The 12,768-nt window shown below is 36.2% G+C and overlaps 1 protein-coding gene across 7 annotated transcripts in view; it reads right to left on the bottom strand.

The window, feature by feature from the left end:
• Window positions 1–214: 214 nt before the first annotated feature.
• LOC114877955 (transcriptional enhancer factor TEF-1) overlaps window positions 215–12,768 on the bottom strand; it is an 88,399-nt gene continuing 75,845 nt past the window's right edge. For 6 of the 7 annotated variants that reach the window (XM_029191171.2, XM_029191172.2, XM_029191170.2 and 3 more), the window contains 6 exons: window positions 11,143–11,273; window positions 7,039–7,194; window positions 4,863–5,078; window positions 3,808–4,037; window positions 3,493–3,727; window positions 215–3,409 (listed from right to left, as the gene is read on the bottom strand). In XM_029191171.2, coding sequence (XP_029047004.1) covers window positions 3,296–3,409; window positions 3,493–3,727; window positions 3,808–4,037; window positions 4,863–5,078; window positions 7,039–7,194; window positions 11,143–11,273 — 1,082 coding nt within the window. In that variant the 3' untranslated portion in view covers window positions 215–3,295. The remainder of the gene's footprint in view (window positions 3,410–3,492; window positions 3,728–3,807; window positions 4,038–4,862; window positions 5,079–7,038; window positions 7,195–11,142; window positions 11,274–12,768) is intronic. The other variant, XM_029191168.2, reaches the window with a different exon arrangement.

Here is a 12,768-nt window from a genome sequence, read left to right as displayed (position 1 = left end):
ATCTACTTCTGCGCTTGCATCTTTATTGGATTTCAATTTATTTATTTTTTCTGATATCATCAATATAGAGTGAGAGAGTGCTATTTTCTATCTTCACAGAAGACATAGATAAATATATATTTTCATAATCTTTCCTTATAAATGTAATTCGCTTACTTTAAAATCATTATTTGTTAATGTTAATAATATTAGTGACGATGTTCTTTTCTTTCGATTTCATACTCCTCCTATTTTTCCTCGCAATTTTTCGTTGAAATAAAAATTCATATAATTGTATATTGCATAATTTTTTGTTCTTTTTTTTCTTTCTCAAAAAATAACGCTTTAATCCAGGTCGATTTGGAACCATCACGCGTGTTTTCAATTAAATTAAATTAAATTAAAACAACTTTTGTTATTTCGCATATTCTCTTCATAAAGATTTATTTCGAATTACAGAAAAATATTTTTTCCTTTTTTCTTAACGACGCTTTTCTTAAATACTTAATAATTAAGTATTATTAATTAAAATAACAGGATGTGAAAACAATATTACATTTGGATGGTTCCAATTCAACCTTAACATGTACACAATTTAGCAAAGTTACAATATGTATAATATATATATATATATATTATATGTAAAAACAAGACTTATGATCAATTATTACAAAAAGAAAGGTAACAATAAGTAAAAATCGTGACAGCTGCCAGTTGTTGAATGAAAGCCATGTACATTATCATTTAAATACACAAGTTTCTTCATTATTCAGTCAATCACCTAGCGAATTCAATTCTCACCCCAAATAAAAAGCGACATATTTCTGACTAAAAAGAGAGATCAAAATACATTGCCACTTGTTGCATAAAAGTTAATTAAAGTAAAGAATACAGTAAATATTATTTTCTTAAAGTATACATGATTCTTTTCTGAAATATCTTAGTATTCACTGTTCTGTAGGCAAGTCCTGTTTCAGAACACGCAATCGATCAGATTAAAGAATATGTAAAAAATTTTCTGTGCATAGCTGCACGTATATATATGTATAGTCTCTGTGAGAGATGTGACTAAATAAAATTAATCGCAGAATTTAATGGTCCTCTACTCTCTGAAACAATCGTCGTTGCAATGGTAAAACAAAATCGGCGTAAGACGTTTTTTGGTCCATATACATTGAAGCATCAAAAATGATATTAAGTACGAAATATGTTGTCAAATAAGATTTTCTATAAACATTATGAAAGAATGCTCAAATTTAGAGAGCTCAGATCCAAAATCACGCTATTACCGTTTTCTAATTTTTCATTAAAATCGAATGTAATTTGCATTCTTGAACCATTCAGTCGAAAATTAATAAGGTCATGTTATCAAGTTAGAGAGAGAGAAAAAAAAAATCTCTTTCGCTTATTTCGACTTTTTTGATGGACACTATTTATGTCTAGCGTGTATAATGGATGCAATTCTGATGTACTTGTTGTAAATATAGTAGAAAGATAAAAACAAACGAAGTACGCTAAGTAAGAAAGTCATTCGTGTAAGAACTATAGAAAAAAAAAAAAGATCTTAGAGTAAGAAATAAAGTGATTACAAGAAATACAAACACATCCCTTTAATCTAAGTGTCGCTGCCTAACAACGGGTGGGTTTGCACAATTGTAAGTGCGTTCAAAGATCACCTTTTAAAAATACGTAAAAATGGTCAACGATTTCGTTAGCTTTTCTTTTATCTGATCATTGAGAATTAATAAAAAGCTCTGCAGCGAGAAATTCTTATCGTTAGTTGTAATACAGCTAAAAAGAAGAAAACAGTTCTACAACAAAAAAGCTTAAGGAAAGGTCTTTAATGTTGATCTTGACCTTGCACGATTTGGATAATTAAAAAAAGAAGAAGAAGAAGAAACGAAACTGTAATAGTGTAACCAAGGAGACTTAAGAAATCATAATGGCATACCTCTCTATTCAACTTCCATTTCGTTTAAAACTTAGAAATCACTTAGATAACTTTATACACGATCATTTATAACAATGTAAATCGTAATCATTGCATTAATATTTAACATATATATTCTTATATGTAATATATGTATATCTGTGTGTGGATGTCCTGTCTGATCTATTTCCTAGTTTAATAATAAAACTATAATACTAAATTATGTTGGTACCACGCCTTGCCGAGATCAGAGTCTGTTTCTTTTTCTTTTCTTTTCTTTTTTTATATATACCTTCTTTTTTGCCATTTTTTTTGTTTTCTCTATTTTGGTACACACATTATCCTCAACTTACAATGTTTCATACCAAATTTATTGTCGTCAATTTTAACTTAACTTTTATTATATCTCTTTAATAAAACTTCGACGAATTAGAAACATTTGTATGTGAATGACGGAATATTCATAAAATATATATACGATTACATTTGTTTCGATATAAAATTTACAATTCCGTCATATCTGGAACGCAGTTCCTGCCGTGTTTCACGGAGGAAATCTTTTTTTTTCCATGGTACGTCAAAGCGCGCATACCAATTATTTTTACTACAATCTTATTATTTTTTTTTTTTCATTTCAAATGAATCAAACTCAAGCTCAGGCTGGCCAGTACTTCTAATCTGTAAACGCGAGTGTGTATGTGGTATGTGTGTTGTGTGGATGTGCGCGCGCGCGTTCACGTGTAAATCTTAAGTTCTCTTTAAGGAGTTTCATGGAAAATGTTCGTAAATACTGAATGAAATATGTAATTTGATTAATCGAAATAAACGTACGATATAATTAAACGCATATCTAGTTTATACAATGATTGTCAAATATATATTATATATATATATATGTATCCGAATTCACGTCTGAAACGATCTTTCAATAAAGACGTTTGGTTTGTGGTAAGAACATTTTCAACAGAAACTCTATTAAATGTAGACGCGAAAAGTGTAAAGTGTAACGCGTGTTTACAATTATGTATTCACGTTTAACCCTTTGAAGAGTACGTATATTTAAGAGAGATCCGTCAAAGCTAATCGAACGATCGTAATTAGTTAAAATTGAAAGCATACATTATAAAAGCTACATCTCCTCTGTGACATGCAAATTAATTAAAATCCAAGCTTTTTAATATTATAGTTATAAAATTATTACAATCAATTGGTAATTATACTTATATCGTTGTGAACGAGGATAAAATTTAAAAACAACCACGAGACACTTCAGAGGGTTAATATCATTATGTGTAATTGTGTATGTGCGCGTAATGGATGATTTCTTTATGTGATGGTAGGCACTGATGGGGGTGGATGGCTGCATGGCGAGCAGGTTCAAGCAGGTTAATCCTTGATCAATCTGTATATATGATGTTGTGCACCGTGCTCGGACGTCGATACCTCGAACACGTATGCTGTGCACAATAACGTTTCCTGCGTATCCCTGTTCGTAACAACCTGTAAATATAGAAAATAATTAGAGAAAAATAAATCGTGTAGCAGCTGGACGAAGTAGAGCTTCGTAGTAAAGGATTGCCTACCTGGAGAATGGTGAAATTCTCGAGAACGCTGTTCATCATGTACTTTTCTGGCAGGTGCTTCAATTTATGTATAAAATTGATCATGTACTCGCACATAGGCGAACGATTAATACGATAGACGAACCTGCCATTTTCAAACCTAGCGTATTCTGTCTCCACTTTTTCTACCACCTGTTTACCGAACGAACAGACTTTGGTCGAACACGTTATCGTCATGTTCTCATTGCTCTCGTACCTGAAACAATTATTCTAATTAGTAAAGAAAATATTTTATCGATCAGCTTATCTTAATTGAATGCGATATATCTTACTTACTGGCTTGTTACACCATAGAAGGCTCTAGCTTCATCCTGGATGTTCGTATTGAGATCAGCCCAGAATTTAACGAGGAAGAAGGCTGCCTGTGGTCCCTTGTCGTAAAGTTCCTTCAGGCCGCCCTTTTTCTCCGGGAATTTATCATATATTTGCCTGACATCGACAGCCTCTAGCAACGGATCCGCGTAAGTCGCGGATCCTCCTATGTGGACGAACAAGTGTTTGTGGTACTGGAAATAAGGGAAATTTGTACATTCGCTGAAATTGCTACAACCGTTGTAGTTGCAACATTCGTTAAGAGCAGGAGAAACAGTTTAATATATCATTTTCCTTAAGGGAGGTTTTTCTCTATTATGTGTATTCTGAATAAATTTAATTAATTTTTATATCTCGTATAAGAGAATATTTATTAATTACGCTTAGTTTCTTTCTCTAGAGTGAAATAGATAATTGTAATTTTATTTGATATAAGTTTCTCATTTGTTATGAGATAAGTGCAAAAGAATACACTGTCAGGAGCTCTTGCAAACGTCTTCGTAAACATCTTCTACTCGTCATCAATGCCGATGTTATGAAGCGCCGTGCTGGCCTAGTAATCACTTTGAAAATATAGAGCGTTTCAAGAAAGATGTACACAGTGAAAACTGCATCTCTTCGTGTCGAAAGAAACTGAGAAACATTCATTTTACAATTTCGGACTTTGATTTCAAAATGATTTCATTTCTTTTACTTTGCCTATCAAGCTTGCCGTCTTAAGATTTCAACCGGTAGATCGGTTTGAAGTCTTATAATGGCGTCGGTACTGAAAGAAACAAAGGATTTTTCGATTCCGTTTTTTCCAGGAAGAATTTTCAGTTTTCACGGTATACATCTTTACCCTGATATGTACAAATTTCTGGAAGACTCGGAATCGTTGTGATTTTCTAGTGAAATAAGATGATTCATTATTCGCACAATTATTTCAGAATATTTTTATTCACATAACACCCACAGATTTATGAGGGGCTGGAAATTTTTGTACACGTAGTTGCTCTGCTTTTCATCGGAATACTTACAATATCCTGATCTCTTTGTTGGTCCATATAGGCCGAGAACTCGACAAGCCTGAGTTTATGGGTCGCGATGGCACGTCCTTCCCAAGGTGGGGGTGGTTGAGCCTGAACCATATCACCGCTCGACACTGCCGTCGCTGGTTTTCCGGTGTACGCCGGCTGGGAGAAAGGCTTGACATCCTGGGACGTTCCTGGTTGCAGACCCGGCTGCCAGAATTGCTGAAAAGTCGATACCTGTTTTCTTTTTGCTATTTTAATCAGCATTTCTATTACTCTTCAAGACATCCGATAATTCCATGGAATATTAATGAGAAACCTTTTGGGAACAACATATTAGGTGTATGAAAAAACAATGGTTTTATGGTTTGTTTAAAACAATTGATAAAATACTTTATTTACCATCTGTCATAATATTTATTAACTCACTCGCTTCGTTATAAATTCTTTTTCAAGGTAATTATAACATTTCAAGTGTTGATCCAGAAGGGTTAATAATTAGCGTTTTAATTCATATGAAATTAAACACAATTACCTTCACTTTCACGTACACCTAATATACAATATCTCTGAGAACTGTCGGATTCGTGAAAACAAGTTGAAATTTTCTAAACGTGTTAGTTATTGTTTTCCCAAAGAAGAAACGAGCTGTCTTCCTGTTGATTCATTTTTCATATTGACAATACCAATTAAAACGTTTTAAACAGGAAGAGATCTCATTTTTCTCCGTGAGCCAGCGAGCCCTCGGGCGAGGAACGATCGTAGCGAAAGAAAATTAAAAACCAACAAATAAAAAAAAAATAAAAAAATAACACGAAAAACACGTAAAAAAGGAAAATAATAGTGGTTGTATTACGTGAAGAGAGAAAGACAGTTTTGGTAAGCCACAACGACGCTTCACGACGTGTGTAATTGTGTAAAAAAAATATACGATATACAAAAAAAAAAAGTGTATATGTATTTGTGTGTGATACATATATAAAAAAGATAGAGTGACAAACAAATCGAACAATACACAACAAGGGCCCCCAGGGGCGTAGCAGCAGAGAGCACGGGGATTTGATCTTTGTCAGGATGGTTAGTGCTTTTTCCGTCGCGCGTGGCTAAAAGAAAAACATATAAAGACCCTAATCGAAGCCATAGAAACGCTTCTCTTCGGCGACAGAAAGAAATAATAACTGAGGAGAGAAAATACAAACGAGGCAAGGGTGAAGGAAAATAGAAGATGGACAGAATTATTTAACTCTTCAATTAAATAGAAAAGTTTCTTCAAAATTACGATTTATAATTTATAATTAAGAAGTGTTCGAGAGAAATCCAATAGAAATGTGGTTCCAACGCAAAGAATTGATGTTATTAAAATACAAAAGCGCTTCTTCGGCTTCATAAAAAAGCTCTCCTCGCGTTAGTCGACAAACGTGAAACTCTATTTCAATTTGTAAAAGCAATAGACTTTTGATCATTTCAGTTTTGACAAACCACACGACTGTGATTGGCTCTTGCAAGCGGATTAAAACGTGGTTACAAAGGGCGAAGCGGTTAGAAAAAAAATATAAAACAGATACGAGTGTCAGAGAAGAAGGCAAACCGATAGTACGCATCCTCAAGACGACGAGACACCGATGGTTCGTCCAATCTTTTGATACCTGCCTGAATTTTTGGATGAAACAATCTATTCCTTTGTTGTAAAATTTGAAAACTTAAAATCGTCGAAGAGTATAGATAAGATCCTCAACCATATGAAACATAATCATCAAACTGCGAATATTTATGCAAATATATTTTCTTCTATGACAATGCTAAACAGTATTATTTTATTGTGCAAATTTAATAAATCTTACATTTTATTTTACATATTCTCGCAGTTTAATAATTATATCAGGGACAGAGACATCAACAGACATTCAAAGCAACATTGAATCTACAATCTCGTGATGATGAATCGATGATGAAGAGAAAAGAATGCATGGGGTTTTGATTGAAATACAAATAAATGGATCCAAGATCGATCTTTCTCTCTTAACACGTGTGTTGTCGAGTGGCGTGTCTCGTCGTCTCAGCCCAAAAGCTCGTGGCTCCTTTCGAGATAGAGAAAATTATGATAGGTCGCTATAAAAAAAAGAAAAAAAAAAAAAGAACAAAAAGTTGTTTCCAAAAAGGGTTCCTCGTGATCGGGACTTACCGCTCCGGGATAGGAGACAGGGGTGGAAGCGTGTAGGGCAAGGGGCCCCACGAGGGCGGGGGGCATCTTGTTGTGTATCGCACTCCCAGCTGATACTATCTGGGCGCTCGACATGCTCGACATTGTCTGGAGCGCCTTCTCCTTGGCGACATGATCCTAATAAATCGTCAAACCGATTACAACTCATTGTCGGGACATAGGGAATCTAACGCAAGTAGAATTGTTTCATTTTTATCTTAACCTATGATTGCCTTCAATAATTTACTGATGAATTTCTGTGAATTAAGGTGATAGATGATTTGATTCGATTTGCAAGGGTTTGTTGGAGTTACATTAATGATTATTGATTAGTTTTTGTGAAGTATGAAGGTATGGGCAAGGAGTTCATAATTAGTCTTCAGACTTATACATTTAATTTTCTATTCAATTATTTTTGAGAAAAAAGAAAAAAAAATAGAAAGCAATAGATGAAGAAAAACAACAAAAGATCAGGTGAAATGAACATTTCTAAACATGGATTCACGAGCAGATCGCATTAAATCGAGCAGAGATAATTAAATCAATAGATTTCTCCAGGTTGTTTGCATGATATTGTTATCGTCGTTGAATTCTCCCCTCTCGTTACTCTGTCGTTGTTTTAGCCTAGACCCCGGTTGGTCGATGTCATCGATCGTTATCGATAAAACGGCAATGCAGTTGATTGCAGAAACAAGGCACTGGTTTTCGACGAAATTCGTCGAAATTTTGTGCTTTTATCGGAAAGCCGTCGTTTTAATCAGCGCCTCCCTTCGCCCCGACTGAAAAATCGCTGACGAAGCAAATGAAAGCTTCGTTGTTCCCATGATATCCGGAAAATTGGCATGTCCTCCTCTTACCCCTTTCCACCTGACTACAAGGCTTTTCAATTTCGTTCATAAATCCCTAATGGAATAGCCATTACAAGTTCTGCCGTTTGGAATGAAGCGTGCCAATACGCGCAAACAATACAATCGATAAAAAGGGTTTTTCTCTGGATCGAAAAAATGCGAACTTTTCACATCCCTTCTGTCGTTCCTCTTTCCGTTATTCGCAGATCTTCCACATAACTTTCTCTTCTTTTTCACCGAAAAATTATTTTACCTTTCGTGTCGCACGGGTTAGCGATGACCCGGAGAAATTTATCAAAGGTTTATCCGAGATGCTATCAAATAAATTTCTCAAGTTGGTTTACCGATCGATTTTCCGTGGCGGAACGGAAGCCAGAAAAAAGAAAGGGGGTTAACGCCACTTATCCGTGAAGTTGTTCGCCGCACGAAAGCCATGCTTTTAGGCATCGCCGCGCCGCCGACTGCAATTGCAGCGACTGCATCTGGTGCTGCAGTGGCCGCATACCGCGTGCATTATTCAGAGAAGCAGCCGGTGCACGGACACTCGAATGTGACGTAATTTTCTGGTTTCTGCGCTTCACATGGGGTGGACAGTATCCGGCGGTCGTGCTTAAACCAACGTACGGGTCGGAGCTTCGCGATTTATTCCGCGAGAAAAGAATTTTTTACCCGTGCTGTTTACGTTTCCTGCGGTCACGCCTTATTTAATTTCTACGCGGTTGCCTGACCATTAGAGACCATTCGCGGCGAACCGTGCCCGTGGCCGTATTTTTTTTCTCTCGAATTTCGTGCCCCTTTTGCCTCTCCTAAACTTTCGACATTCATATTTCTCAGGGAATAACATCCAGCGTTTAAAGAACAAAGAGAATTCAAAGAATTTGATTCCTATTTCAGCATCACTTCTATAAATTATAATTAATATTTAATATGCAAAAATCTAATAATTTCATGATATGATATTTCATACCACCCGATTCGATTCAGAATGCGTGGCAAAGTTATTCGGGGATACATATATCGTCCTCTTCGTCATCTATATTATCGAATGTGCTAATGATATTCTAGCTTGTATCTGACAGATGTACATTCAGAATATTTCACCGAATAACCGATCTTCGAATAATCCAAGTTCTATCCTATTAGATATCAGTAACAAGGGGATGATCCTAATTGTCCAACTTCCGATTAACCAGTCAAATAACTGTCCCAGTTTACCAATGGATTTTCCAAATTATAGAGCAAGAGACGATCGTTTAAAAAAACAGCACACATTTGCGAGAATAGTACTGAAAGGGTTGAAATTGAAGTTGAACAACCGAGATCCACCTCCCGTGATTGCTCTTCAGTTTATTTAACAAATCCATGAAAGCAATTTGAAAGGTACAAACAAATCCGTACAACGAGCGATTTATCCGTCAATTTTTTCGGGAAAGCACATTCTTCCGGGATCCAGACCCCGCCATCTATTTCCGGAATAATCCTACATCGAGCATTACACTGTAATTGATTGTTGCGGTGTAAAACGTTGGCCCGATAACTGATGATATACCGAAAAACGGTCAAGCGGCATTTCAGAATGTCGATAAACATGTCCAGCCCGTTACCACGGCCAATCCTGCACATTCCTCGCGTGTATTCGCGCGACGAGGGGTTGCTTTAGATAGGGACAGTGATATCGTTGAACGACAAAAACAAAGAGAGACACGAAAACGAAAAAAGAAAAACATGAATGAGAGAGAAGAGAAATAGAAAAAAAAAATAGCACGAGCGTAGCCACCCTCTCAATTAACCGAATTGATTTTCCACTGCAGATTCACAATCGCCCCGCGGAATGAAATGGATTCTCGCGTGCAGTCCACGCTCGATTTTACAATCGTTTTTCTCTCTCTCTCTCTCTATCGTTTTTTTTTTTTTTAGTTCGAAAACTCGCCAGTCCTTTTAATAAATCGTGATGGGTGAAAAATAAAAGGAGCGCGAACAACACGTTTCAAGCTGGACTTTTTGTTTCGCGTATCGTTGAATGCAAACGTACGCTAGGGTGCACCGTATTTATACGGGATTTATGAGACTCTATTAAATATACAAACGCAACCGCGATGTCACCGTGATTTCGCGAAACGCGTTTTATCTTGCGAATAAATTGATCGAAGTGAACTTTCGCGTGGAGAATATACGCTCTTTCGTTGGGAAATCTTCGTTAACTCTTGGATGACGAACCACGAAGAGAGCCTCGATTTTGATTTAATTATTATATTTGCTTCTGCGCTGAAAGCCTTCAACATTCCTAATTAGGCAATTTTGAAAAATAATACTTTGTCCATGATAATTCCTTAATTATTCATTTATCACGTTAGTTTATCTTTTTCCTCAATTTCACAATTCATTTTTCTTTTCTCTGTCCATTAATTTCCAAATAATTTATTCCTAATTTCCAATACTAATTAATGAAAAATAAGTATTCAATGAAGAAAAATGAACGTTGTTTAATTTCTTGTACGCCAGATTCGGTGGCTTTTATTTGATTGTTCAAATGAAAAACTAAACTGGAAGAACACAATGGAACGCGTTAAACATTGATTAACTGCGTAAAAACACGGTCGGATTGCTTAATTTACACGTTCGTTTTGTTCCCTTTTTATTTCCGTTGCCGGACTATTGACCGTGCCACGGTATAAACAACACACCGGTACTGTACTCTCGTCTCTTTCTCTCTGTGTGTATCGGCTCTCATCGGCGAATGCAGCGTGCTGTGATTTATTAACAGGCATGCAATTGTTCCCAAATCGCTTTAATAATTCAGCTGTTGATTAAACGGGCCGGGTTCATTTTTACGCGTGATTTATTCGGCTACAAACCACCCAGCATCGCTCTTGATCGAACGAATTCTCTGCTGACGATTAATTTCTCTGCGATTCGAATCGAACAATATAAATTTTAAACAAGAAAAAAAAATCAAATGTATGAATTTTATGAACATCCTTTTTTCATTAAACAACAGAATTCAGCTAAAGGTTCCTTTATCAGGTCATTAACGAAATTCTACGGATTTATTTATTCAGGGGATTCATTTGTATTACCGTATAATGTTTATACAATGTCAGGAATAGGTTGTTGTATGTGTCTTTTAGATGTCTAGATGAAAAGGTGAACGACGAAAAGAAAAGAAAAAAAAAAAAAAAATAATAGAAAATATGAAACTAAAATAAGCGAAGGAAAGAAGAGGTAGATAGATACTTACCACTTTGAGTTTTGCTTGGATCTCGCGAAGTTTTCGCCTGGCGAGAACTTGTATGTGTGAGGAGACCTGTTTTCGCGTTCTCGTTTTGCCCGTTCTCAGTTTGATATAACGAGCGATCAGCTCGTTACGTCCTGTAACAAAAAACATATTCATAGTGTCATTATTAAATAAAAAGACAAATTTTATTTATCATTTTCAATATATCTTTGCACGCAGAGATATATCAGCCCTGAATTTTTATAAACAGAAATTTTTTTATATAATAATCGACAAGTTATTAGTCTCACGTGATTGAAAAGAGTGGTTATTTAATAATTACACATCATATAGCAACGATTACACGCAGGTCTGACATCGAGCAATCTGAATTTAAAGAGGGTGCAGAGGGAGAGAAAGAGCGAGAGCGAGAATGGAGGGTGAGAAACGAACGTGAACTCGAATTAATCGAGTGCATTCAGTTTTCGAGGGTCGATGAAAATCCGCGAGGGTCTTTCGTCGACAATGAGTATGTTCCATTTGCATGCTCGACAGATTTTCACCACCGAATATCGTTTTCTCTATCTCTTTTTTTCCACTGCTGTTTTTCATCACGAAAATCGATCGATTGAATCGTGCGCCATTTGCCACCCTATTTCTCAATATTCATACATAAATCCTGTTATTGTGGTTTATCGAACCATGTGAAGCGTTGAAAGAATCGGTGTTGCACCCTCCAAGGTAAATCTCTGATTAAATAATTCCACCCCTCCAGAGTGAATTTCCTTTTTATTTTCGTCATCATTTAAATTACCTACCCTGTGAACAATCGTAAAATAACTTTGCTCGTTAACCCTTTCGCAAGCAGGTCTGATATCATTGTTTAAATCGAGGAAACAAGGCAAAGACACTTTGGTTTCATCCTTGATCAGCTTCTCAAGACCTCTCGAGGGTGCACAAGTAGCAAAGGAGACGAGGCTAGAGTGAGAGCAAGGGGTAAATGGCAAGGGAGGGAAAGAGAAGGAAAGGAGGCTGGTGTGACTAGGGAGGATGCAGGAGGGAGGGGCCACGGAGAACTCTGAAGCATCGGGAGGAAAATATTCGAGATTCCAGGCGAACCGCGTGATGACTCAATTTCGCAAAGACCGTTAAATGGCCCGCTATGAACCACGCGCCACTACTGCTTGCGTTCCTTCTCTGTTTTTGAAGGTCGAACATTCTTCGAACCGGGCCGGGGGGTTGCAACTGGGGGTTGCTCGACTTCCTCCTCGCAGGAAAAGATTGCTGCCAAGATCCACTTTACGGTTCATTTATTTCTTCACTGGTCACCGAACGACCGAAATTATGAAAAAAGAATGAATACCTCAGAATGTTCGTATATTGAACACTGACAAGGTAGAAATATGTTTCTTTAATTAATTTCAACGAAGATGCTAAATGAATTTATTAGATTGTCACTCTACTGGATGACAATACTATATTTTTGCGACGACTATACCAAGTCATCTAATTTGTCATGTAACTTGTTATTTAGATTATTACAAATAATAAAAACAGCAATTTTGTTCAATTTAGATGGACAATGCTGCTCCACTCTATAGTTTCAGCAAGGAAAATTATAGTTAAGGTGTATACGAAGAGAAAGAGAGA

Source organism: Osmia bicornis, chromosome 8 (genome assembly GCF_907164935.1).
Source record: "Osmia bicornis bicornis chromosome 8, iOsmBic2.1, whole genome shotgun sequence".
Taxonomy (NCBI): Eukaryota; Metazoa; Arthropoda; class Insecta; order Hymenoptera; family Megachilidae; genus Osmia; species Osmia bicornis.
This window is presented reverse-complemented; position numbering and strand designations above follow the sequence as displayed.